Source organism: Naumovozyma dairenensis, chromosome 10, assembly GCF_000227115.2.
Source record: "Naumovozyma dairenensis CBS 421 chromosome 10, complete genome".
In the NCBI taxonomy this organism is placed as follows: domain Eukaryota; kingdom Fungi; phylum Ascomycota; class Saccharomycetes; order Saccharomycetales; family Saccharomycetaceae; genus Naumovozyma; species Naumovozyma dairenensis.
In genome coordinates, this window is record NC_016488.1 from 463,066 (window position 1) to 488,867 (window position 25,802).

General features: G+C 36.0%; 11 protein-coding genes across 11 annotated transcripts; 7 read left to right on the forward strand and 4 right to left on the reverse strand.

Moving 5' to 3' along the window:
* Window positions 1-140: 140 nt before the first annotated feature.
* On the reverse strand, window positions 141-1,997 carry RFA1 (replication factor A subunit protein RFA1; the record flags this gene model as incomplete). Its single annotated transcript, XM_003672273.1, has 1 exon — window positions 141-1,997. One exon carries the CDS (start codon window positions 1,995-1,997, stop codon window positions 141-143), a length of 1,857 nt encoding a protein of 618 aa, XP_003672321.1.
* A 391-nt stretch (window positions 1,998-2,388) lies between these two features.
* Window positions 2,389-3,318, forward strand: SEN34 (tRNA splicing endonuclease subunit SEN34; the record flags this gene model as incomplete). The annotated part of the gene is made up of 1 exon (XM_003672274.1): window positions 2,389-3,318. One exon carries the CDS (start codon window positions 2,389-2,391, stop codon window positions 3,316-3,318), a length of 930 nt encoding a protein of 309 aa, XP_003672322.1.
* A 440-nt stretch (window positions 3,319-3,758) lies between these two features.
* TAL1 (sedoheptulose-7-phosphate:D-glyceraldehyde-3-phosphate transaldolase TAL1) lies at window positions 3,759-4,766 on the reverse strand (the record flags this gene model as incomplete). The annotated part of the gene is made up of 1 exon (XM_003672275.1): window positions 3,759-4,766. One exon carries the CDS (start codon window positions 4,764-4,766, stop codon window positions 3,759-3,761), a length of 1,008 nt encoding a protein of 335 aa, XP_003672323.1.
* Window positions 4,767-6,146: 1,380 nt separating this feature from the next.
* On the reverse strand, window positions 6,147-7,334 carry ILV5 (ketol-acid reductoisomerase; the record flags this gene model as incomplete). Its single annotated transcript, XM_003672276.1, has 1 exon — window positions 6,147-7,334. The coding sequence occupies one exon, from the start codon at window positions 7,332-7,334 to the stop codon at window positions 6,147-6,149; it is 1,188 nt and encodes a 395-aa protein (XP_003672324.1).
* A 1,097-nt stretch (window positions 7,335-8,431) lies between these two features.
* On the forward strand, window positions 8,432-9,064 carry ATG33 (Atg33p; the record flags this gene model as incomplete). Its single annotated transcript, XM_003672277.1, has 1 exon — window positions 8,432-9,064. One exon carries the CDS (start codon window positions 8,432-8,434, stop codon window positions 9,062-9,064), a length of 633 nt encoding a protein of 210 aa, XP_003672325.1.
* Window positions 9,065-9,686: 622 nt separating this feature from the next.
* Window positions 9,687-11,564, forward strand: NDAI0J01910 (translation initiation factor 2A; the record flags this gene model as incomplete). The annotated part of the gene is made up of 1 exon (XM_003672278.1): window positions 9,687-11,564. One exon carries the CDS (start codon window positions 9,687-9,689, stop codon window positions 11,562-11,564), a length of 1,878 nt encoding a protein of 625 aa, XP_003672326.1.
* A 1,194-nt stretch (window positions 11,565-12,758) lies between these two features.
* On the reverse strand, window positions 12,759-14,087 carry NDAI0J01920 (uncharacterized protein; the record flags this gene model as incomplete). The annotated part of the gene is made up of 1 exon (XM_003672279.1): window positions 12,759-14,087. The coding sequence occupies one exon, from the start codon at window positions 14,085-14,087 to the stop codon at window positions 12,759-12,761; it is 1,329 nt and encodes a 442-aa protein (XP_003672327.1).
* A 3,108-nt stretch (window positions 14,088-17,195) lies between these two features.
* MUP1 (Mup1p) lies at window positions 17,196-18,968 on the forward strand (the record flags this gene model as incomplete). The annotated part of the gene is made up of 1 exon (XM_003672280.1): window positions 17,196-18,968. One exon carries the CDS (start codon window positions 17,196-17,198, stop codon window positions 18,966-18,968), a length of 1,773 nt encoding a protein of 590 aa, XP_003672328.1.
* Window positions 18,969-19,358: 390 nt separating this feature from the next.
* On the forward strand, window positions 19,359-22,448 carry NDAI0J01940 (uncharacterized protein; the record flags this gene model as incomplete). The annotated part of the gene is made up of 1 exon (XM_003672281.1): window positions 19,359-22,448. One exon carries the CDS (start codon window positions 19,359-19,361, stop codon window positions 22,446-22,448), a length of 3,090 nt encoding a protein of 1,029 aa, XP_003672329.1.
* A 239-nt stretch (window positions 22,449-22,687) lies between these two features.
* Window positions 22,688-24,136, forward strand: ADE13 (adenylosuccinase ADE13; the record flags this gene model as incomplete). The annotated part of the gene is made up of 1 exon (XM_003672282.1): window positions 22,688-24,136. One exon carries the CDS (start codon window positions 22,688-22,690, stop codon window positions 24,134-24,136), a length of 1,449 nt encoding a protein of 482 aa, XP_003672330.1.
* A 302-nt stretch (window positions 24,137-24,438) lies between these two features.
* Window positions 24,439-25,788, forward strand: VPS38 (Vps38p; the record flags this gene model as incomplete). The annotated part of the gene is made up of 1 exon (XM_003672283.1): window positions 24,439-25,788. The coding sequence occupies one exon, from the start codon at window positions 24,439-24,441 to the stop codon at window positions 25,786-25,788; it is 1,350 nt and encodes a 449-aa protein (XP_003672331.1).
* Between the last annotated feature and the right edge of the window lie 14 nt (window positions 25,789-25,802).

Here is a 25,802-nt window from a genome sequence, read left to right on the forward strand (position 1 = left end):
TGTAGACGTCCTGAAACTAAAGATAACTTATAAGTAAATAAGTATTTTTTATAGAATACGCTGTTTTTTTTTAAATACATATGACATGTATAAAGTATATAGGAATGGGTAAAAAATAGTTGTATTGTCATATAACATAATTAAGCGAGAAGGGCGTTTGATAATCGAGTTGCTAAATAATCTGCTTCTCCTTTATAATTCAATTTATGTAAATTGGCCACCGTATATCTAATTCTTGTTTGATCATTATAGCTATCTTCACGAGCCCTAATTCTAAAATCGTATTGATTCATTTGAATACTTTGTGTTATCTTGGTAAATTCTTCTGGATCATTTTCTTTCAAAGCAATTAGTTTATTAGCGTCAATATCTAGTAGTTGTTCTGCTTGATCATTAAATAAAGTCAACCATAGTTGATTTGTTTCATCCATAACTGAAATTGTCAACATATATCTCCATTGAGGAGCTTCATTGTTTGTTTCACATTTCTCACATCTCCAAGTTCCATCTGGTTGTTCTATAACTTTTTTATTACAATTTTCATTCGAACAAGCTGGATATGCAAAGTTATCAACTTTTAAGAAACTAATAGCAGCCTTGACGCTGAAATAATCACCTTTTTCGCTTTTCCCCAAATTTTCAGCTTGAGCTCTAGTAATTGTTATACGTTGGCTAATAAATTTTTCTTGATTTGCAGAGGAAATATTATTTGAACCTGCCTCTTGCTTCAAAGATGTAAAATTACCATTACGACCTGTGCTATCATACCAACCCTTCAATGAGTAAGCTTCCGGGATTTCCGGATTTGGAACTAGAGTGCTGTTAAACCCCATGGATAACGACTTACCTCCGAAGTCAGACACACGGACACCCTTGATAGCCACGACAGAACCTTCAGGTAAATTAAAATCGATAGCTTGTTGGTTCCATAAGCCGACTGAAATTTCGAACCCGGATTCATCGACAATTGAAATGTCGCGACGATCGAAACGTTTACCAGCTCTTGAAGTTAACTCGAAATGCGGATTAACAGTTTGAATGACACCGAGAACATCCACGTTAGTATTATTTTCTTGATTTGGGATTGCATCCAATTTAATAAAATTGAAATGGGTCTTTGGAACGTTATCTTCATCGAAACATTCTTCAATGACGGTATCTCTATCTAAATTTAGCTCATAGGGGTGAGTTAAATTGGTGAATTGAGGTTTTGCTGGTTGTAATCTAGCCTTAGAAACGTAATAGACTTTACCCTCTTGCAATATTTCACTAAATTTTTCAGCATTTTCATTGAAAGCTGTGGCTCTAATTTCACCAGACGTATCTAAGAAGTTAACGTTGAATAGACTGCCGTCGCCTCTCTGATTGTGCCATTTTTTAATTTCACCTTTGTATGAAACTCTTGCCTTTATTGTCCAAATGTTTTGGTAAGGGGATAATTGTTCAATGGCAAAAATAGGCTTTGATTTTTGAGAGTGAGAGCTCGGGAAATTTGATTGTTTTCTTTGTTGTTGTTGTTGTTGTTGTTGTTGTGATGGGTTCTGTTCAGTGGCATTGTTTGCGCTAGTTGCATCAGTGGTTGTATTTTCAATATTTGAAGATGGTACGATCAAACGTTCATTTGGATGTTCATTAAAATAAGCGTCTAAGAATTTACTTGCTCTGTTAACCAACTCAACGCCAGTTTCAACTAATTCGAAATCATCTATAGCCAATGCATATTTGTTTCTTTGTGGGAAATAGTTAGCTTCACCAGCGGTAACGCGAATGATATCGCCTCTTTGTAACTGGAATTTCGTGGCAGCTGAACCTCTTAACAAGGACTTCATGTGATAAACACCATCGGTGATCATAATTAAAGGCTTTTTCTTGGCACCAGAAGCATCTGCCTTTCTGACATTGAAGACCTGGTAAACACCACCGGATGAGTTATCGTATCTTTCTTGATCGGTAAATAACTTGTAAAGGTCACCTTTACTTAATTCGAAGTTGGACATTTCAGTGTGTTATGGTATAATAGTGCGTGTAGAGTCTTCTATGGGAATATCTCTATACCTGGTTCATGTCTTGCTTTGAGAATTAAGCTGAATAAAGTAGCAAAAGGAACAAGAAGTTGATTTACATCTAAATCTGATATGTTGAAAAGTTTACTTTATTGTCCAAACCATACGCGTAAGTAAAACATTATTAGTTTACGCGTTCGTCTCCGCTTCCGTCTCCGCCAAAATGGAAAAAACTGAAAAATTTGGAAAGTTTCATTTGATTCTGACAAGAACTGACATAAATTTCACGATGCCCTGTATGACGGTGTAAGTGATTTCCATTGAAATGTCATAAGCTAAAATAAAAAGGAACTAGACACGTATTTGCTTTTACAAGATAATTATTATGGAAACGACTGTCGTTGAAGGTGAACGAAAAGATTTTGAACCTGTTACCATTAATATTTTAATAAATAAAGATGAACAATCCACAATATCAGCATTAGTTTTCGATTTAGAAGACATTAAGAAACTAAGACAAATAGGAATATGTGGTATTCTTACAGGTACTTTGCCCTCTGCATCGCAACAGAACACTTTCCTTTCTATACCCTTGAGGTTGATGGTAGAAGAAGTTCTCTGGCTTCATTTTAATGGATACTGTCATTTAAGACCGCTTAATGGACCAATCTCACAAAATGTTGTCGATACCATAAAGACTCGAGCTGAAGATTTGTACACGACATCCATAGCAAGGATCGAATTTCTATACGAATTACAACGACAGTATAAAAGAGAGGAACATTTGAAAAAATTAGAAAAATTAGGTTTACTCAATAAAAATGTCAAGGAAGGACAAGAAGATAATTTGAATTCAAAACTCTTGGAATCATCATTATTTGTACAAACGTCAAACGCTTCCTCTATCCTACAAGATTTTTCCATGCAATTAGATGATAAGTTCATAATAAATTGGCTTATTTCCAATTCAAGTAGTTGGAACAATTACCTGCTTTTCAAATCTTTGAAAGATCAAAAATATATATTGGCGCCCGGTTCAAGGTTCGGAGGGAAATTCATTGCATATCCTGGGGATCCACTTAGATATCATTCGCATTTGACTGTGCAAAATGCAATAGATTATTATAATGAACCAATTGATATGTTATCCTTAATACGTGGTTCAAGATTGGGGACAACAGTCAAGAAACTATGGGTAGTAGGAGGCGTGAAGGGAGATATTGAGGAAGAACCTTCCACTGAAGTGGATTCGACTAGTAAAGAAAAAAATGGGCGTGTTTCCTTTTTTTCCATTGAATGGGCAGCTTTTGGTTAAATAAAGCCTTTGCTGAATGACAGCTCTCGAGCTATGCAGAAATAAAGGAATTAAAGAAATAGGTGGAGCTGGGAAAGCGAAAGAATCGTATACAGGTTATATATTACTTGTATAGACATGCGAAGCTGAGTGCTTTGAAAGAAATCACTCCCTAACTATTTTATGCACAAACATAGCCCGATTTTCGTGGTGTAAGGTACATACGCACGTACATATGATGTGCTTTTCCTTACATCATACCTCGTACGTATGCCTATTACAAAACTGTTTCAATCATAGGGCTGGAAGAAAAATTAAAAGATCATACTTGAATCAATCAAGAACATACATTAAATCATTAAAAATACCTAATACACATTAGGAATTAAAAAAATATATCTTGTCTATATAACGAATAGGATATAGGATTGTCAAAGAGCCATTTTTTTGTAGTCATTTTCTTAAGCGGCAACTTTCTTTTCGATCAAGTCGAATAATGTGACGATATCAGCAGAGAATTTTCTAATACCTTCAGCTAACTTTTCAGTAGCCATAGCATCTTCATTCAATTCAAATCTGAAAGTAGATTCATCATCAATGAAAGAAACCTTTGGAATATTTTCCTTCTTGGCAGAAGCAACATCTAGAACTCTTGGGACTGGTTCTTGGCTGTTTAATAATTCATCTAATAAACTTGGGGAGATAGTCAAGAAATCGACACCAGCCAAGTTCTTAATTTCATCAACATTTCTAAAGGAGGCACCCATAACAATGGTTTTATAGTCGTATTTCTTGTAATAGTTATAAATCTTCTTGACAGATAAGACACCTGGATCATTTCTACCGGTGTAGGTTTCACCAGTCTTAGCCTTGTGCCAATCCATAATTCTACCAACGAATGGAGAGATTAAAGTGACATTAGCTTCAGCACAGGCAACAGCTTGACTGAATGAGAATAAAAGAGTCAAATTACAATGAATACCATGTTTAGATTCTAATTCTCTAGCAGCTTGAATACCTTCCCATGTGGAGGCAATCTTGATCAAGACTCTTTCCTTGGAGATACCAATGTCTTTGTATAATTTAATGATTTCAAGTGCCTTTGCAATAGTAGCTTCTTTGTCGAAAGATAATCTGGCGTCAACTTCGGTGGAAACTCTACCTGGGACAATGGCTAAAATTTCTTTACCGAATTCAACTAGTAATCTGTCGACAGCAATTTCAGTCTTTTCTTCAGTAGTTTTACCATGCTTCTTACCGTATTCAACAGCGACATCGATCAATTTAGCGTAAGCTGATTGTTTGGCAGCAGCTAAGATCAATGATGGGTTAGTGGTGGCGTCTTGTGGGGTAAATTTAGCGATGGAGGCAAAATCACCAGTATCGGCAACGACAACGGTACCGGAAGCTTTTAGTTGTTCCAATGAAGAAGAGGTAACCTTTTGTTTTTTTTGGACTGGTTCAGACATTATATGATTATTGTTTTTGTTGGTTCTATCAGTTATTAAATACAGGGATGTTATATGTTTACTGAGAGAAATTTTGAATAAGAAACAAGAGAAAAATCAATGTTGGAACAGAACTGGTAAATCGATTGATTACTTGAGTTTATATATGGAAAAAGGGACGAATATTGCTTACAATTTCCTCGAGAGGATAACTCGAGGTTACCTTCCAGCTTTTTTCGTACTGCCACCGTAGGGAAGCAGGTTCCACCTTTCCCGTTTCCCGTTTCCCGTTTCCCGTTTCTCGAAGCCTTCGGAATTCGGGGCTCGTGCAACGATTTCCCGTCTCCGCTCAACTGCCGTTGCCGTTAGGCAGTGATAAGTTGTGCAAATATTGCAAGTGATAAAAGAGTTTGCTTAACTAAGCGAAGAGGGGGTGACAAATATTTTTTTAAAACAGGTCTTTATTAGGATTATTCTTCTCAAATTACTAAGGTTTTCCAGTTTTGCTCAATGTTTAAATTGAATGAGTAAATATCACTAAGAAAGGGGGAGCATTAGATAGGTCATATGAGTCAGTTTCTATTTCCCCTAAGAACAGCGGGAAACCCTTTAGGTCCGCTGTTGAGACCCCACGATCATGATCGGTGCTAAAATTGTTGGGAGCCCATCCTGAGTTCCTGTAACTAAGAAGCTCCCGCACCGACCACAGTTCTTTCTTTCCTGTCCCCAAAATTTCCCTACGGTTGCTGGTGCGTGGGTTTCGTACTAACATTATGTTCTCGTTACGTAACAATTTTAGTTCCGTTCTGTCTATTACTGAAATATTGAAAATGGTACAAAGTTGTCAAGTACACAGCAAAGGTTCAGGTCAAATTGTCAAGCAATTGCATATGTGACGACTGGCTCGCTGGAGAAAGTACCTTTCAGCACAAAGCCTATTCCAGTTATTAAAGGAAAAGAAACAAACAGAAATTCAATAATAATATATAGACAATGGTTTATTCATTTAAAAAACATAGTGTCAAACTAGATATATAAATAAATACTTATAAAAATATTAATAACATTCATTATAAATAGGTTATGAGAAAGATCTATCACATAATCTTGTCTCGTTAAAGAGAGAGGGGACATAATATACAGGCCTGTTCTGTTGCAAAAGATTAAAAAAAACATAGGACGGAATAGTAGTAATAATAACAGTAGCATCAAGAGCTATTGTATGATTTTTAAGGTCAATTCAATTGACAATGTTGACTTGATTAGAATGTTAAAAGACTAAACGTTTATGAGGGGGATATGCTAAGAGTTAAAAAAACTAGAAAATTAGAAAATTAGAAAGTTAAATGAAAAGAGAATAACAAAAATAAAAAAGATCAGATCAAATCAGATCAGATTAAATTATTTGTTTTCTGGTCTCAATTTTCTGACTTCCTTACCAACCTTCCAGATTTCCATGTTTCTGATAGTTTGTAATTCAGCTTCTAATTTTTCTCTGTAATCAGGTTGAGAGTTGAATTCCAAAGATCTCTTAGTTTCAGTACCATTCTTAGTAGATTCATATAAATCTTGGAAAACTGGTTTCAAAGCATCTTTGAAAATTGGGTACCAATCTAAAGCACCTCTTCTAGCAGTAGTGGAACAGGCGTCGTACATGTAATCCATACCGTATTTACCAATCAATGGATATAGAGATTGAGTAGCTTCTTCAACAGTTTCGTTGAAAGCCTCAGATGGAGAGTGACCATTTTCTCTCAAGACATCGTATTGAGCCAAGAACATACCATGAATACCACCCATTAGACAACCTCTTTCACCGTATAAGTCAGAGTTGACTTCTCTTTCAAAAGTGGTTTGATAAACGTAACCAGAACCGATGGCAACGGCCAAAGCTTGAGCCTTTTCGTGAGCCTTACCAGTAACATCGTTCCAGACAGCATATGAAGAGTTAATACCACGACCTTCCTTGAACAAAGATCTGACAGTTCTACCGGAACCCTTTGGAGCGACTAAGATAACATCCAAATCAGTTGGTGGTTCAACGTGAGTTAAATCTTTGAAAACAGGAGAGAAACCGTGAGAAAAGTATAAAGTCTTACCCTTAGTCAACAATGGCTTGATAGTACTCCAAGTTTCAGATTGAGCAGCATCAGATAACAAGTTCATGACGTAAGTACCCTTCTTAATAGCTTCTTCAACTTCGAATAAGTTCTCACCTGGGACCCAACCATCTTCAATGGCAGCCTTCCAAGAGGCACCATTCTTACGAACACCGATGATGACGTTCAAACCGTTATCTCTCAAGTTCAAACCTTGACCGTAACCCTGAGAACCGTAACCAATTAAGGCTAAAGTATCATTCTTGAAATAGTTTAATAATTTTTCTCTTGGCCAGTCAGCTCTTTCGTGGACAGTTTCAACGGTACCACCAAAGTTAATTTGTTTCAAACCACGAGTAGCAATGGTTGGTTTGACGAAACGAGTAGTTGGTCTCATGGCGACAGCAGCACGAGAAGCTAAGGCAAAAGTTCTCTTAGCTGTGATAACACGAGAGTTACAGACTAATTTAGTAGCTTGAGATCTCAACATTTCTTTATAGATGGAGTGGGTAGGTTGATTTGTATTAGAATTTTACTTCTTTGGTTTCTTTGTCAGAAAGAGAGGGATAAGAAACGAAATTGACTAAAATACGGTGAAGAAATTAAACAAGGATCAATGGGAATATAATGATTCCTATATATTACGTTGCTTTTATAATTTTTTTTCAATCGTTGGCCCAAATCTCAAATTTTTTCAAATATGTACGCCAAACGCTGAGAAATCCGCTAGCCAGAGAAGAACCTGCCTAGTTGTTCTCTCTCTCTCTCTCTCTCTCTTTCTCACACACACACACAAACACACCGGTGACGTCGATTCTCTACATTTTTTTTGTTTCTTCATAAAAATCTGGAAAAATTGGAAAATTCAGTCATCTTTTTCCATCCGGCTATGTAAGATTCCTTTAATAGAGACCGGGAACGGTCAATTTTTTCTTTACACTGTTTATTTCTTGAATGAGGTGGTGGTTTAGATCTCACGAAGTTTTGAATACAATCTTAAGTGAATACCGTACAAATGGCTCTAATCTTCCATGAGAATTGAGTCAACGGTACGTTTGCACGTAGTGAACCTTCCCAGCAAGGTGACTAAAACCATGTTTTGCGGACTGAGAGAAATTCTATCTAGCAAAGCCCGCTACCGGACCGGAGAGATTTAATGCAAGCCCTACCGTGATTGCCATTAAGGGCATTTTGTCCAGGGTTTTTGTCAATTTCTCGGAGCCCTCGCTGGTTTGCTCTCTCTCTCTATCTCCTTTCTGGAAAAGTTCCCAGCAAGTTTCCGGCACGTGTTAATTTAAAGCGGATTTTGCAGTCCAATCAATCGATCCTTCTCGTCCCCTAATCCTTAATCCCCAGATCTCACAATACGGACACACACACGTGCACTCAGTTTACAAAGGTGGAAGGAAAGGAATGAATGACATGACATTTCAGGTCTGTCTTTCTGCACTATTCAGATTTGGTTCATTCTGAAAAGAGGTTCTTATTGAAAGAAAGAAAGAATCGATATCAACTATTAATCTGGTATCATTGGCCTCACGCTTTCTAACCCCCAGGTATAGTATAAAGTATCAAGTAACTTACAACATGTCTGTGTGTCTCGCAGTAACAAAAGGAATCGCTGTCTCCTCTTTGGGATTATACGCAGGTCTTCTAACATCTTCCACCTTAATTTCATCAACTACACCTCTAATAACAAACACTTTACCCACTGACCTTTTGAATTGGAAACCTTTATTATCAAAATTCAAAGCATGTGCTACTACATTAGGTTCCCTGGCAACCACGTTTTTCGGATTAAGTTATTTCGGCTCGCCAACAAATTTGAGACATCCATACCTATTATATAGTATGATGATTAGCCCCCTCTCAGGTATATTCCTTTATCTAACTACAGATTTTAATCAATTAAGTGATGACATGATTGAAAAGTCTCCTTCTTCTTCATCAATTGAATCAACAACGAGCGCACAAGAAAAAACCAATTTGGGAGAATCAATAGTTGATTTAGGTAAAGAAAATGAACGTAGAGGAAGTGAAGGTAAACCATTATTAGAGAAAAAAGAACACAGAGAAAAAATCGTTGAAGATACTAATAGAAATGTCATTCTTTCTAATCAAACAAAAATCCTTACCAAATTGTCTATTGCAACAAGTTTTGCTATCGTGGGATTTGTACAATCTGTTGTCGGTATTTACGGTGAAGGTCAATTTACTTGAATGGTTGTTGTTTTTTTCGTTCCTTACATGACAAAAACTGTCCGACACTATCTTATATCGCCCATTAAATAATTGTATTCAGTTTCTTTTGTTTTTTCCTTATAAGAGGTTTACAAATTATATAACTATATAAGTCATTAGTCAATAGTCAGATTAAATAAATATTCTTAACCTAAACTAAACTAAGCTAGACTAAAGTACACTAGACCAGACTAGATTAAATTAGAGCACAGTACACTACATAAACTTTATAAACTATCCGTTCATATATGCAAATATGTTTTAAAATGTGTCATTTTTTTAACCATAAAGTTAAGGTGTTACCCGTCTTTGATCTTTTTTTCAAATCTAAAGGAAAAAGCAAAAAGTGAAAAAATAAATCGAGAAGATGATTTCATACAAAGAAGAAGATAAATTCGACGTATGTACGTATGCAAAAGCTTGAAGATTTATTTAAGATCCAAAAAAACATTTTTTATTAATCTTATATGGATATAGCATTCTTTTTGTGCATTTACTTCGTTTATCAAAGCTCCCAGACTTCATCGTACTTGTCTGATTTTGCATATTTGTTACAATAATTTATAGACAATTAACCAAAGGATAAAAAAGAATAAAAAAAATGGCTTCTCAATTCGTTTTAAAAACCTCACAGGATATCGAAGTATTTCATGGATACCCAGATTTCAAACAGCAAAATACTGATGCAAATGACGGACAAACTTTGGCGTCTTTAATCTCTCCATGTGGTAGATTTCTAGCATTTTCAACAAAGACTGACCTTACCGTCTTTACAGGTGATATTTTGGAAACGCAACTGTTCAAAATCCCATTAGTAGATGTTTATGATCTACATTTCTCTCCCTCTGGGAACTATTTAAGTACTTGGGAAAGAACCTCTATCAACAATCCAGATCATAAAAACGTGAAAATTTGGTATTTGAATGAAAATTTCGATCCAACAACTAATGCTATAGAACCTGTTTTCGAATATCAAGCTAAATCTCAAAGTGGTTGGTCATTACAATTCTCTAAGTTAGATGATTACGCAATCAAACAATTTAAAGGTGAATTAAGAATAGTTAAAATAGATCACCAACATAAGAAGTTCGACTTCACTAATCCCTTCGCTATTTTGAAGCAAGAATCAGATTCTCAATTTTTTTCCACTTACTTAATTTCTCCATCTGAACATCCAACCATTTGTACCTTCACCCCTGAAAAGGGAGGTAAACCTGCATTATTAACCATCTGGCCAATATTGGAAGGTAAAATTACAAAGAAAATTGCCACCAAGACTTTCTTCAAAGCTGATTCATGTCAACTAAAATGGAATCCACAAGGTAATGCAATTTTATGTCTTGCCATTACTGATTTCGATTCCTCTAATCAATCATACTATGGTGAAAATACCTTATATCTTTTATCATTCCAAGGTGTCAACGGTACTTTAGGTGGGAACTCCGTAAGAGTCTCTTTAACAAAGGGCCCAATTCATGATTTCACTTGGTCACCAACTTCAAGACAATTTGGTGTCATCTCAGGTTACATGCCTGCTACAATTGCATTTTTTGATTTGAGAGGAAATATTGTACATCAATTACCTGAACAACCTAAAAATACAATGTTATTCTCTCCAACTGGTAGATATATCTTGATAGGTGGGTTCGGTAACTTACAAGGTTCAGTGGAAATCTTAGATCGTCATGATAAATTTAAGTGCATTACTAGATTCAACGCTACGAATACTTCTGTTTGTAAATGGTCTCCAGGTGGTGAATTTATAATGACTGCAACAACATCTCCACGTTTAAGAGTCGATAATGGTATTAAAGTATGGCATGTAAGTGGGAAATTGATTTTCGTTAAGGAATTTAAAGAACTATTGAAAGTCGATTGGAGATTCCCTTGTAATTTTAAAATGGTTCCAGGATCTCATATCATTAAAGATTGGGAACCAATCAGTAAGTCTCATGATGAACCGTTAGTCGCAGATCCAAAAATTGGTAAAGATGTTAAATTACAAATCCATTCTTCTGTGGAGGACTTTACTTCTAAAAATCCAAGTGCTGCAGCTATAGGTAGCAAGGCAAATGCAACGAAAAAAGCTGGAGGAGCTTATAAGCCTCCTCATGCTAGAAGATCAGCTGGAAACGGTACAACGAAATCTATTCCTGGTTTAGTCCCTGGTATGTCTCCAAATGATAAAGCAAATGGTAATAACACTAATAAGACAAGAAGAAGAAGAACTAAGATGAATGAGAATGGAACTACTAGTGATGGAAACTCAAAAGTTGAAGTAACTAATAATAACAATACCGTTGCTTCTCCTGAGGAAAAGAAAATGAGATCATTATTGAAAAAATTAAGATCCATCCAAGCTTTGAAACAAAGAGTTATTGACGGTGATAAACTAGAAGATACCCAACTGTTGAAGATTAAAACAGAAGAGCAAGTCATAAAAGACTTATCCAATCTTGGTTGGAAGGGAGAAGAATAACTTGCATTGTTGTGATATAGTGGTAAACCCGAAGGCAAACAAAAGAGATACGTGATCAAGTAAATATAGATTAATGTTACATAAATAGATAAAACAATAATACTAAAGTCATTTTATAATCTACGGTTTTCAGCCTGATATTTAGTTTTATTTGTTATGCTGTACGGACGACAAAAACTATTATTGAACGAATACTTAACGGGTTTTTTAGTTTTTAGATGTCCGACTTTTGAAGAAGAAATCATGTCACTTCAAAAATGCTTTAAATGTAAAAAGATCAAAGTGTGCAACAGAACTATGATAAAATTGAAGGTTCATTACATCTGTAAAAAATTATATGTTAAATTAGTTATATTTTTCTCGTGGAGTTATATATCATTTTTCTTTTGCGGGGAAATATTCCATTGAAGTACTCAATAACTGAATCTGCCAGGTTCTCAGGAGAGTCGTAATCAGCGGGTTCACCACAGGTCTCGGTATCTTCTTTCTTACCATCTGAGTGCCAAAATTTATCGTAATTATTCGGATTAAAACATAGAGTTTCCAAAAAAAACATATCTGTTATATTTGCAACTCGTAAACGATTTATTCTTGACATAAAATATCCCTTATTACAAAAATTGCAACATCCTGGAAAGAATTTAGAACGCTTCACGTTGGAGTACAGTTGTACGATATCTATTTTTTGACTAATGAAGGAAATATCCGTCTTCTGATCCTCGCCGTCTGGGAAAGCAAAAACAATCATCTTTGTTTCCAAAAATATTCCAGTTCCCGTTTTGTTGAAGTACAGAAGTGAACTTGCTGTGGAGAAGAATCATCATTCTTTAGGTATATATATCACGTTTTCCCTTTATAGTGAAAAAAGATATCCATCCCTTAAATACGCGCCAGAAACTTTTCAGTTTTTCTTGGGTTATAGACTTATCAGTCTGGATCTCGGACTATGTCTTGGCTATTGCCTTAGATATTGTTTTTTTTGTTATTAACGTACGTATATAGAATTATAGGAACATACCTAGAAAACTAGGGAAAGTAAAATAAACTAAAATAAAATAAAGGTAGCGGTTCTAAATACAAGCAAAAGTTGGAGTTTCCTCAATAGCTAGCTAATAAATGTCTTTGTAACTGGGCAGGTACCTCACAATATGGCTGTTGGGTATACATAGATATATATTATCCCAGGATATGTGCTTAGTGCTTCCTTTCCGTAATGGTTGCGTCAGGTTTTCTTGATGTGGTGGTGGATGTAGATGATGTAGCAGTGATTGTTGTTGGTTGGAACGAAGTCGTGGTGATGGAGGTAGTAGTTGGTGGTGCTACAACGGCAGAGGATGTTAATGGAGAACTTACCACGTTTGCAGTTGAGGTGGTAGACGTAGTAGTTTGTGGTGCTTCAACGGTAGAGGATGTTACTGGAGAGCTTATCACGTCAGTAGCTGTAGATCTTAAAAGGGTACTAGTGGTTCTTGTAGCTGCTGAACTTAATACGGTAGAGATAGGAGTTGGCGTTGATCCTGAAACGTAGGTTGTACCCGGTCCTGCACTTGATACACATTGGTCGAAGTTTGGTTTACCGGTAGGGATACTACATCTGTCAGGAATGTCACTGTATGGCCCTTGCTTATTGTAACTGATATGAACAACTGGGAGACCTCTGTGGGTCATAAATTCGAAGTTGAATTGAAACATATCATAGCCGAAACCGATGAAGATTGATCTGGTTAATATGTCATATGCACCACTGAAGGGTTTTGGAGTAGTTACGACAACTAATGTACCTGTCAATGGAGAATATGATCCTACTAATATATGTGTACGAGCTGTTTGAGATCCATGGAAGTATAAATCATGATTCTTGGAGAACCCGCGGAAGGTTATTGGTAACCCAATAAGGTTCGGCATACCAAAGAAATGGATATCTTTCTTATAACTGTCACAGTAAAAAATATTATCAAATGTTTTACTAATATCAATATGAAGTTCATGTTGGTTCAACATAGCGACACACCCTGAACCCATCATGGAGGAACTTAACGTATGGTTACCACCATTGAAGATGATAGTACCCTTATTTTGCATTTGGTCAGCTCCTGTACCTAGAGTAAGCTGGGATGTAGTTTCAATGTGGAGAATACCGATGTTGATGAAACTATTCCTTGTGAAGACTGTCGTGCTACCTGTAGTAGTAATCTTGCCACGAATACCAAAGAAACCATTATTTAAAAAATCCGTCAGACTTAAATCGATGGTTTCACTTAGAAGAAGATTACCGTCGTTGTGAAAGGTGGAACCAGTCACGTTCGAGGAACCCACACAGACATCACCTTGATTACTTAGATTATTGTCAAACCCAACATGTCTACCACCAGTAATTGCAAAAACGGCACCTTTTTTAATGAAGAAGGGGAAGCGGTACTCAGCACCCCCCACGTAATGTAATCTTCCAAAAAGATCGAATGCTGAAGCGACATTTAACATTAGACTGGCTAGAATTACCAGTATATAATATTTAGATACCATTTTGATTGAATAATAATGATGTGTTAGGAGTTTATATTTTTGTTGTTGTTATTATCGTTATTGTTGCAATTATAAAATAAACAAAAATATGGAATGAAGCTGAAAGAAAATAAATTGAATCAAGAAAGTTTTCGTTTCCATTTTGAAAATGTGTTCTCTTTTATATATGAACCTTTGTGTGGTTTTGGAGTTTCAGTCGTACTTGCCCAACAGGTTACATCATGAGTGTCACAGTATAATCTGTTGTATTGTTACTTTTTGTTGGAAAGTCCTTCATTTGAAGTTGTGAATCCTTCAAGATGCCATGGACTCTAGTGGTGTATTTTACTAGAAATTACGCATGGAGAGTATGTGTGTATGCCCTAAAGCATATCAGACATATCTTTTGTCAAAAGCTTAATTTTAAAGTTAAGATTCCGTAAATCTCAGAACAAGTTCTTGTCAATTACATACATAGTATTACTATGAATTACCATGGATACCACTATTTGATGCCCTCTGTAATTTATCTGTACACATGTGTCAGAGCATCTTTCAAAATGAAGAAGGCCGATAAATCGGTAAAACAATGTCACAGAACTATTACAAAAAAGTATTGCAGACAGGTTTGGACATCTTGATTTGTAAGAAACTCAATGTACTGGACGCGAGTAGGCTTCAGCACAATATGTTACCGTGAGATAATCCTTCTAGAAGAGGACCCAAGTTCCTAGATTTCTTTTCAGAAGAGCGTAAATCAAAGGTAGATCTTCGCGAAAGTTACGTAATAAGAGGCCCACGGGAATTTCCTGACAATTGGCCTCTCCTTTTAAATAAGTATAACGTCCGTTCGACGCAAACTGGTTTCTTTAACTAGTGATAACTAAGCAGCGAAACGTGACAATGTCTGCACGATTCCCGCATTTTTCGGTCGTAAAAGTATACAGGGAAGGGTCTCTGAAACAACAGCCGTGGAAACTCCTGAAAGAGGGATCTCCATATAGCGAAGCTCGGACTTCTTATCGAAGATCTTCTATGTTACATACTACATTACGCATATATTTTTCGAAGTAGCGTAAGAATCATCGACAAGGAGAGGAAAGACACTCGGTACTACCGGTCGCGAATCTTTACCCCTCCCATGAGTTAATTAGGGACCAAGTTGATGCACAACTATAATTTGTACTGTGTTAGTCTCAAACTATGAGCTAATGAAAATAATTAATAAACTATTATAGATTCGCCCTAGAAAAACTGTTAGCTGTAATTTACTTCTTATTGGAAGCTCTGGTTTTTCTACTATCCATATTCAGGTATAATGTATAGGTTTATTGTATAATAGGTATAGGAATGATAAAGTAAATACCTTGAAGCTTAAACATTGATACGGTTCTCTAGCGTAACTTCAGTCGTGAAGTTACCATTAATAGTTCTTGCAAAAATAGTTAAGCTCAACGTGTCGCATATACCGGTAATACATTTTAATAGGATCTTCGTTATACTTATTCTGGGTACAAGTATCATTAACTACAGCTACCCTATTATTATGTGTAAACTAAGCTAGCATTAAGATACGGATAATGTAACAAATGGGGACATTCTTCTTAAATTTAGACCCATTATGCATGGGTCTATATCTTATGATATTCTATTTATCCAAAGGAGAGTTCCATTTGTAGGACGACTGGGTTCAAAGTAAACGGACTTGCTAAATGTCATTCAATGGAGCTCGACGGGTCTAGCAAAGTTTCTCGACGATAACGTCGTGTTACCCGCACGGCATCCCGCTTCTGGTAACATGGGGACCCAGAATGACTGGCCAGGCCCCTCTATAAGTATAGTTCTCACCTTGATACTAAACCATCCTATGCGTCTAACATTGAGTATGGGTGTGTCCACCGAGATTTACTTAGCAAAAAACTTTCCTCTTTTTACAGTTCTCAATTAAACACTTCCCTTTGGCCCTTTTCAGCAATGAAAAGTAAACAAAAAAAACTCAAAAATTGTTTTTACCAACAAGTATTACAATTCTCAATTTTACCAGAGATTTTTACTGTTAGTGAAAAGGCTTTGCCCATTCTTATAATTAAAAAAACACTCCTATTTGAATCTTGAATTAATAAAACAGCTTTTCTTTCTAGTTACGTAAACGACGGAATATTCAAATATCACAGATATATACATAGATACGTATATATAAATATATATAAGCGATATAGGTATAACAGACCAGTTTAATAGTAGGACCGTGCTTCATGTATAGAAGAATCCTACATACAATCGTTAGCAAGCTAGAACATGTATCTTCAGGTTCTTACAAGGACATGGGCGGCTAAATTATAGATCCAGACATTAATTTCTCATATTTCTTTGGCTAAAGCGTCCCATGCGACACTGTATTCCAGAAAAAGGAAAGAGCCGAACGAGTGGCTTAAATATTCGGAAAAATGCCGTTCGGCAACCTTTTTGTGTCAAATTTCAGCCGCTGGCGCCAGTTGAGCGGGGTTCAGTCTCGGAGGCCCACAGTTCAATGAAGGACCCCTAGAAAGGGTTAAAGCAGTTTTTAACCAGTCTGTGCTCTGTTTGTTAACGCCACCACATTGTTGTGAAAACCCTGTACAGCCCCTTGCTCATTCTTTTTCCATGTCTCCGACAAAGTCTCCGTGGACAAATGAGTGAATGAGTGAATGAGTGAAAACTTTTTCTCACAATTCAATAAATTCAATAAATGAATAATTCTCACTAATAAGTTTTTTTGGCATCTGTGGGAATAGTCAACGAGCCTACCTGCGCAGTTATGTAGCATTGTGAGTCGCCAAGACTTCACATTGAGTAACAATAATGAAGAAGAAGGCTGGATTTCCACACAGTTTTAACACAGTGAGTCTTTCGGTACGTACATCTCTCTATTCGACAAAAATTATTTGTAAAAAAAAATGGGTTCGACGATTTTAGCTCGATGATTAATGGACGGATCTTATATATAAGAGAGAATTTACTTGGCAAATCTAATATTAAACTAGCAACACTGTTCTTCTTGCATTACTGCTTTTTTTTGAGCTAACCAAATAACCTTAAAAGACACCCATTTTCATTGAACATACTATATCATAATAACTATATTAAGTGATGTCCGAACCAAAGGGTTTCATATCACAACTTAATGTGTTCAATAGGGAAAATTATCAATTCTCTAAATCTAAATCTAAATCATCCCCTGCTATTGAAACTTCCGATGAAATACTATCAGACGTGGAACAAGGTCAACAATTTATGACCGAATTAGATCAAGGTGAAAAAAGACTAGGTGTACTATCATGTATCGGGTTAATTTGTAACAGAATGTTAGGTACTGGTGTTTTTGCTGTCTCATCAACAATTTATACTCTATGTGGTTCCGTAGGTCTTGCATTAATCATGTGGGCTGTTGGTGCTATCATTGCCATTTCTGGGTTATACGTCTATATGGAATTCGGTACAGCGATTCCAAAAAATGGTGGTGAAAAAAATTACCTTGAAGCAATTTTTAAAAAACCAAGATTCTTCATTACTTCCATGTATGCTGCTTATGTTTTCTTCTTAGGTTGGGCTGCAGGTAATTCTATCAATACGGCAGTTATGTTCTTAACTGCAGCTAATGCAGAGGTGACTGAATGGAATCAAAGAGGTATCGGTGTGGCTATTGTCTTTTTCGCATTTGCAATCAATACTATAAGTGTCAAAGCAGGTTTATATCTACAAAATATCCTAGGTATCTTCAAAGTAGGTATTGTTATCTTTATCTCTATTACCGGTTGGGTCGCTTTAGGGGGTGGTCTAAAGGATGGTTACCAATCTCATAATTTCCACGATGCCTTTGCAGGTACTGAAACAGCGACTGCTTATGGTGTCGTCACCGCTTTATATAATGTCATTTGGTCCTTTGTTGGCTACTCAAATGTCAATTATGCCCTTGGAGAAGTGAAAGATCCAGTAAGAACTTTGAAAATTGCAGGTCCAACATCCATGATTTTCCTTGCTATCATCTATATTTTCGTTAATATTGCTTACTTCGCTGTCGTTCCAAAGGAAAAATTAATCTCATCCAAATTAGTTCTTGCAGCTGATTTCTTTGATATCGTCTTTGGTGGTCATGCTAAGAGAGCTGCCGCAGCCTTTGTTGGTTTAAGTGCTTTAGGTAATGTTTTATCTGTTATCTTCTCACAAGGTAGAATCATTCAACAATTAGGTCGTGAAGGTGTTTTACCATTTTCGAATTTCTTTGCATCTTCTAAACCATTCAGTTCTCCAGGTGTTGGTCTTTTACAACATTTCATCGTTTGTATGGTTACCATCTTAGGTACTCCAAGTGATGACGCTTATAATTTTGTCTTGAATTTGATTTCTTATCCAATGAATATTATCAACTTCGTTATCAGTGCAGGTCTTCTATGGATCTACTGGGAAAGAAGACAAGGTAGAATTGAATGGAATCCACCCATCAAAGCTGGTATCTTTATCACTAGTTTCTTCATGATTTCCAATGTTTACTTGATTGTTGCTCCATACATTCCACCAAGTGACGGTGAATCTGTGTACAAAACTATACCATATTGGTTACATTGTGTGGTCGCTTGGGGTATCTTTGCATTCGGTGGGTTATATTACGTTGTCTGGGCTCAAATCTTACCAAGAATCTTCCATTACAAATTGGATACTAAAGATATCTTGGGTGAGGATGGATTCTGGAGAGTTCAAATTGTTAAAGTTTACGACAAGGGCCATGGTAACGAAGAAGAAGAATCCAAGGGTGATGATACTAATATTGGGGATGATTCTCCTTCCGTGGAAAATATCGAATTGGAATATATCGAAAGTAATAAAGATATACTGCATAGGTCGAACAAGTCCGAACAAAGCTAATTTGCATAATTTTATACAGCTTATTTAACCTATATTCATATATATAATATAACATATAATTCATTAATTAACACTAACTAATAGTTGTGATTATTATTCTTATTTTTATTCTTATTCTTATTCTTATTATTATTATTGATTATCGTCACTCTTTTTGTATAAACATTGTCTTTCTACAATTGCCTAAAAAAAACAATCATTGTGAACGGCGCCACGCGAAATTTATCAACTAAAATTCCAGAACATTTGTTTGTCCATCAATTGTCAAAGGATTTTTTTCATTGATAAACTAATAATGGTAGAAGGTAAATACTGAAAAATTACGACGGGGCTCCAACGACTACCTTAGGAAACAAATACAAACATTTTTATTGAAGTCTATTTTAAGGGATGCTTGTCCTAAGAAATGACGAGCTTGCTCTGCTAAGAGACCGTTTGAATACAGAATCTGAAAAATTACTGACTATTAAAGATGAAAATGGTCTTGACATCTCGCATGTTTTCAATTTTTTACCAGCAAAGATGGAATATCCGGATTATTACATAATTATTAAACATCCTATAGCATTTGATACTATTAGGAAAAGGTTACCTCATTATATTGATCCACAAGATTTTATAACTGATGCTTTCCAAATCCCATGGAATGCTAAAACTTATAACGCCAAGGGTTCCATCATTTACTCTTACGCAGATAGGCTGGATTCATTCTTAAGAAATATAACTCTTCCAAATTTAAAGAGATTTTACCCAGAACTTGTTATACCTGACCTAGGTCCTCTGCCAGATGAAACTAGACAAAGTAGTACAACAGGAAACACATCATCGACTAATAATAAACGAGAATTTGAAAATTCCACTGTGAATAGGCAAAATGATACACTTAAGGCTAATAAGTTGCAGAAATCTTTCCTTATTACGAACACGCAAGCTCCTAGCACTGTTTTCCCAATGGAACAGAATTCGATAACGATAGAGGGAAATAACACGAATGGTGGGAACTATGAACCAAATCAATATATATCTCAGAACCCGATGCAGATAATACATACAATTCCTGCAGTAATTGATGAGGCAACTAGACAGACGCAAAATGGTCAACATCAGTTTAGTCATGTATCGCCATCTATGTCACCGCTTTCTCAACCTCAATCATTCTCACCAACTCCTCAACCCATGCAAAGCAATATAGAAATGAATCCAAATGGGAATATGACTCATCAAATTCAAAGAACGGTAACCACTGCACAAATCAAACCAGCAAATGCTAGGAAAGGTAAAGGAAGACGTGGCAGACCACCAATTATCGATTTACCATATATTCAACGAATGAAGAATATCTTAAAGAGTTTAAAACGTGATATTGATCCTACAAACAACAAGCCAATACTTAGTTATTTTGATAAATTTCCAGATGGTGCATTGGGTCCAATGATTGCCAACCCCATTTGCCTTGATGATATTTGGAAAAAAATTAAGACAAGAAGATATAGAGATTTCCAATCATTTCAATTTGATTTCAATTCAATGCTATCTAATTATAAAGAACTATATCAAAATGATCCTATGAAAGCACCAAGAGCACATATTATACAATCATCATTCAATCATTTCTTAACCCTGGAATTACAAAGACCTGATTCAGATTATGTCCCTGAAGGTCATTATAGAATCCCCTTAGATGAAGTATATATAAACAATGACAAATATTCGATCGGTGATTGGGTTTTACTTTATAATCCCAACGATGCAACGACACCAATTGTTGGTCAAATCTTTAGATTTTGGGTTACACCAGATGGTCAAAAATGGCTTAATGCATGTTGGTATTTGAGACCCGAACAAACCGTTCACAGGGTCGACCGTTTATTTTATAAACATGAAGTAGTAAAAACTGGTCAATATAGAGATCATCGTATTGAAGATATACAAGGCCATTGCTACGTAGTTCATTTTACAAGGTATCAACGTGGTGATCCAGAGTTGAAAGTTGATGGTCCTTTATTTATTTGTGAATTTAGATATAATGAAAACGATAAAGTGTTTAACAAAATCAGGACATGGAGAGCATGTCTTCCGGAAGAGATTAGAGATGTCGATGAGGTAACAGTACCGATCAACCGAAGGAAATTTTTCAAATATCCCTCTCCAATTAGGCATCTCTTACCTCCTAATGCAACAATCAATGATCCAATACCGCAAGCTACAGAAGGTGCCGCCAATGCTCCACCTTTGATTGGGGCAGTGTATCTAAGGCCAAAAGTTGAAAAGGATGATCTCGGTGAATATTCAACATCTGATGATTGTCCACGTTACATAATTAGGCCAAATGACCCACAAGAGCAAGGTACGATAGATTATGAGAATGGGACGATAATTCCAACCTATAAAAATAATTATAGTACATCAGGATATGCATCGAACCGTACACAAAGTGTAAAGCAACATACACAACCAATGGCACAGAACAACAATAGTAAAATCATGACTGCAGCCACTACTACAATGCGTAACACTACGCCAATGACGCTACAGAATAAAATACCGGCTGTGCAGAATAATAAATTCCCAATAAGACCCTCTAAACCAACTCCACTTACAACTATTCCTACCCAACGTAGACCAACACCTCCACAACATACTACCAGAGGTCCATATATATCACATATTGGGAACAAAAATAGGATACAAAAGGAACAACAAAGAAAGGAACAAATAAAATATAGACTACATAAAGTAAAGAGTAAAATAAAACAAACTCCTACTGATCTTACGACTGCCATCAATGCACTAACAACACATACTTCTAAATCAACCAATGGTCAAATCGTTTTATCAGCTCCAAGTGCATATGTTCTACCGACCGAAATTTCTTTAAATAATGAACCATTATCAACGATTACGACGACATTACAGTGCTCCGATCTAGAGAACCAGCTAAGGCGGTACACGAAAGAGGAACTGATGATTAAGAAAAGGTCGCAGCGGGACGCAACGACTGATGAAGTGATATGGTTCAGAGGACCAAGTATTTTCGTAAAAAATCGTCTGCTGAACATGGGTTCTGAACCTTTCCAAGTTCCGCTGAATAGATGGTTTCTCGACAGCAATTTAAAGCGAAGGAAATTGGATTACGAAGAGGTCGAGGAAACAATAGACGACGATCCTAATAAGGAAGAGGATACACAAGTACTTGAGGAAGGTGTAAGAAACGAGTTAGATACTGAATTGAAACTGGAAATTCCAGGGCCTGAACTGGCTGTCAGTACTAAGACTGATACAAATAATTTCGTTAATAGAGGTCTACCCACTGTGGTTACAAACGACTTAACATTATCTGAGGGTGTTGAAGCTGAATTAAGTGATAATGATGATGAAGAGTGTCTAATCCCATGTATTGACTTGACTCCTTCAGCAAGATTCCTTTGTTATAAATTGGCAGCGGCGGCACGCAAAACCGAGTCAAGAACTTCCATTTGAAAAACTTGGAAAAAATTGTACGTAGTAGTATTACCGTTATGAGTGAGAATACCTTCATCACCAATGAGAGGAAAGTCTTTACAATAATATATATAACCTTCCCGTACCATATAACTTTTTAGTGTTAATGAATTTAATATCTATGACGGATACTAGTATATATATACAATTGAATTAACAACAGTTATTCATTTGTTCGAGTTACTGAGTAAGGAGTGGGAAAAAACCAAACCTCCAAGATGTCCGATTTCGATAAATATACTACGCCCTTATCCTCTAGATATGCTTCTAAAGAAATGTCTAGTATCTTCTCCTTAAGGAGCAGATTTTCTACATGGAGAAAACTATGGTTAAACCTAGCCATTGCTGAAAAGGAGTTGGGTTTAGATGTTATCAGCGATGAAGCCATTAAGGAAATGGAAGCCCATCTAACCATTACAGACGATGAGATCGCCAAAGCTAGTGCACAAGAAGCGATTGTTAGACATGATGTCATGGCCCATGTCCATACCTTCGGTGAATCATGCCCTGAAGCAGCTGGTATCATTCACTTAGGTGCTACTTCATGTTTTGTGACTGATAATGCTGATTTGATTTTCTTAAGAGACGCCTATGATCTAGTCATCCCAAAGTTAGTTAACGTTATCGATAGATTATCTAAATTTGCTATGGAATATAAAGATTTACCAGTGTTAGGGTGGACCCATTTTCAACCTGCTCAATTGACTACTTTAGGTAAACGTGCTACATTATGGATTCAAGAACTATTATGGGATCTAAGAAACTTCGTTAGAGCTAGGAATGATATAGGTTTACGTGGTGTTAAGGGTACTACTGGGACTCAAGCTTCATTTTTGGCCTTATTCCATGGTGACCATGACAAAGTGGAAGCCCTAGATAAGAGAGTCACCGAATTGCTAGGTTTCGATACTGTTTATCCAGTTACTGGCCAAACATATTCTAGAAAGATCGACATTGATGTTTTGGCTCCTTTATCCTCATTTGCTGCTACAGCTCATAAGATGGCTACTGATATTAGATTATTGGCAAATTTGAAAGAACTTGAAGAACCTTTCGAAAAATCCCAAATTGGTTCTTCTGCTATGGCGTACAAGAGAAATCCTATGCGTTGTGAACGTGTCTGTTCTTTAGCTAGACACTTGGGTTCTTTGTTTAGTGATGCAGTCCAAACAGCTTCTGTCCAATGGTTTGAAAGAACATTAGATGATTCCGCTATTAGAAGAATTTCTTTACCAAGCGCCTTCTTAACTACCGATATTCTTTTATCCACATTGTTGAACATATCCTCAGGTCTTGTAGTCTATCCAAAGGTCATTGAAAGAAGAATTAAGTCAGAACTACCATTTATGGCTACTGAAAACATTATTATGGCTATGGTAGAGAAAAAAGCTTCCAGACAAGATGTGCATGAACGAATTAGAGTCTTATCTCACCAAGCTGCCGCTGTGGTCAAAGAACAAGGTGGTGACAACGATTTGATTGAACGTATCCAAAAGGATGAATACTTTAAGCCAATTTGGGGTGAGTTAGACCAACTACTGGAACCATCTACTTTTGTCGGAAGAGCTCCTCAACAAGTTGAAAAATTTGTTGCCAATGATGTCAAGAATGCTTTAGCACCTTATGAAAAGTACATTCATGACCAAGAAGCAAAATTGAGCGTATAATTATAAATAGTTTTGTACAATATAAGTAGTGAAAACATATTTCTTCGCCATTTTCTTCAATGATTCTCTGCATTCCTTTATTTTGCTTTGCCTATCCATTAAATACTGTATATAAAAGTTTATACCTGGCAAAGGTTCATATATCTTGAGTATTCATTTGAGAAAATTTCATAAATAAGCAAAGCGTCCTCATTAGAAAATACTAGATGTGACAATAAAGGTGAGTTATACATTACATTTGTATAAGGATGCAAGAAAGCTAGCCAAATGAAAAGATAACCCAATATTTATCAGGGAAACATATGCCTCAATACGTATCCCAGAGAAGACTAAGACACATAAGATCTATCTCAATACGCAACCTTTCGTTATTGAGTCTCGAGCATCCATTACGGGAAAGCTTCCCTTATCTCACACTACCATGCTTCTTTGTCATCAAAACTTTAAAGGGAGATACCATTTATATCAGTGAAACCCAAAATGGGAGTACCTATAATGTTCAATTCAATTCTTTACCTATCAATTCAAACCCATCTACATGTGTAACAGTGCAATTAATAGTCGAAATTTCTTGCAAGTTATTTAAAACATCTGGGAGGGACAACGAGGGAGAGAACCACGAGAATGTATGGTGTCCTATGGCTACATATGAAGTTGATTTAAATCTGTTGAAAAAAATTGAGTTAGATAATACAATTATAGAATCATGGAACACACCAATTTTCGAATTCGAAGATGGTATATACATTATTCCTGATACTAAAAATAAGAACATACTATTACAGCAAAATACTCAGAGCCACCGAAGGAAAATATCTGGCACTCAAACCAAAAAATCAGTTACTTTTAATTCACTTTTGAAACTGAATAAGATGATTGAGTATAACATGAATATGGATAGGGAACTGCTTAGTGATTCCGTTAATTTGGAAAAAAGTGTACGGCTCCCTAATGGACGTTTATGTTGGCGTAAGATTCAAATAATCGATGCCATCAATCAATCAAAGACAAGTAATTTGAAGAAGATGAATATTATAGAGCGGCTTCGTAGCTTATTGTTTAAAGAAAATGCATTATTAAAGAAATCCGTGACGGAGTTGTCGTTACTTTCATTAAATCAAAACCAATCATCAAAAGAAGATTATGGTAACACATATTCAGGTCTAATACAGACTAAGACTCATCTTGAGAGAATCAAAGTTAAAAAGATTACTCAACTGATACGGATATTTGAAAATACGGGAATTTTTGATGAAGAATTCGGATTTATACGATGTTTGAAGACCAATAATGACCACGAACCACAGTCATTTTCAAGTTCCTCCCCGTATCCGAAAATAACGTTGAATCGAGTAGACATGAAGAGACTGTCGAGTAGGATATCAAAGAGCCAAGAAGATCGTGAGATAATAAGTTCCATGTTAGGCTATTATCTTCTTTTCATCAAATTAATCACATCAAAAATTTACAAAATTGCATTACCTTATAATTTGCAATATTTTGGTAGTACATCTCTTATAGATGGGAAGTATCCATTATACTGCCCCAAATCAAACGACATGGACCAGTATCGTGATTTCAAAAATGCACTCAATCATTTTAATGTAGATATATCACAAACTATACAGTATTTAGACCATTATTACATATAATATAACACATAGAA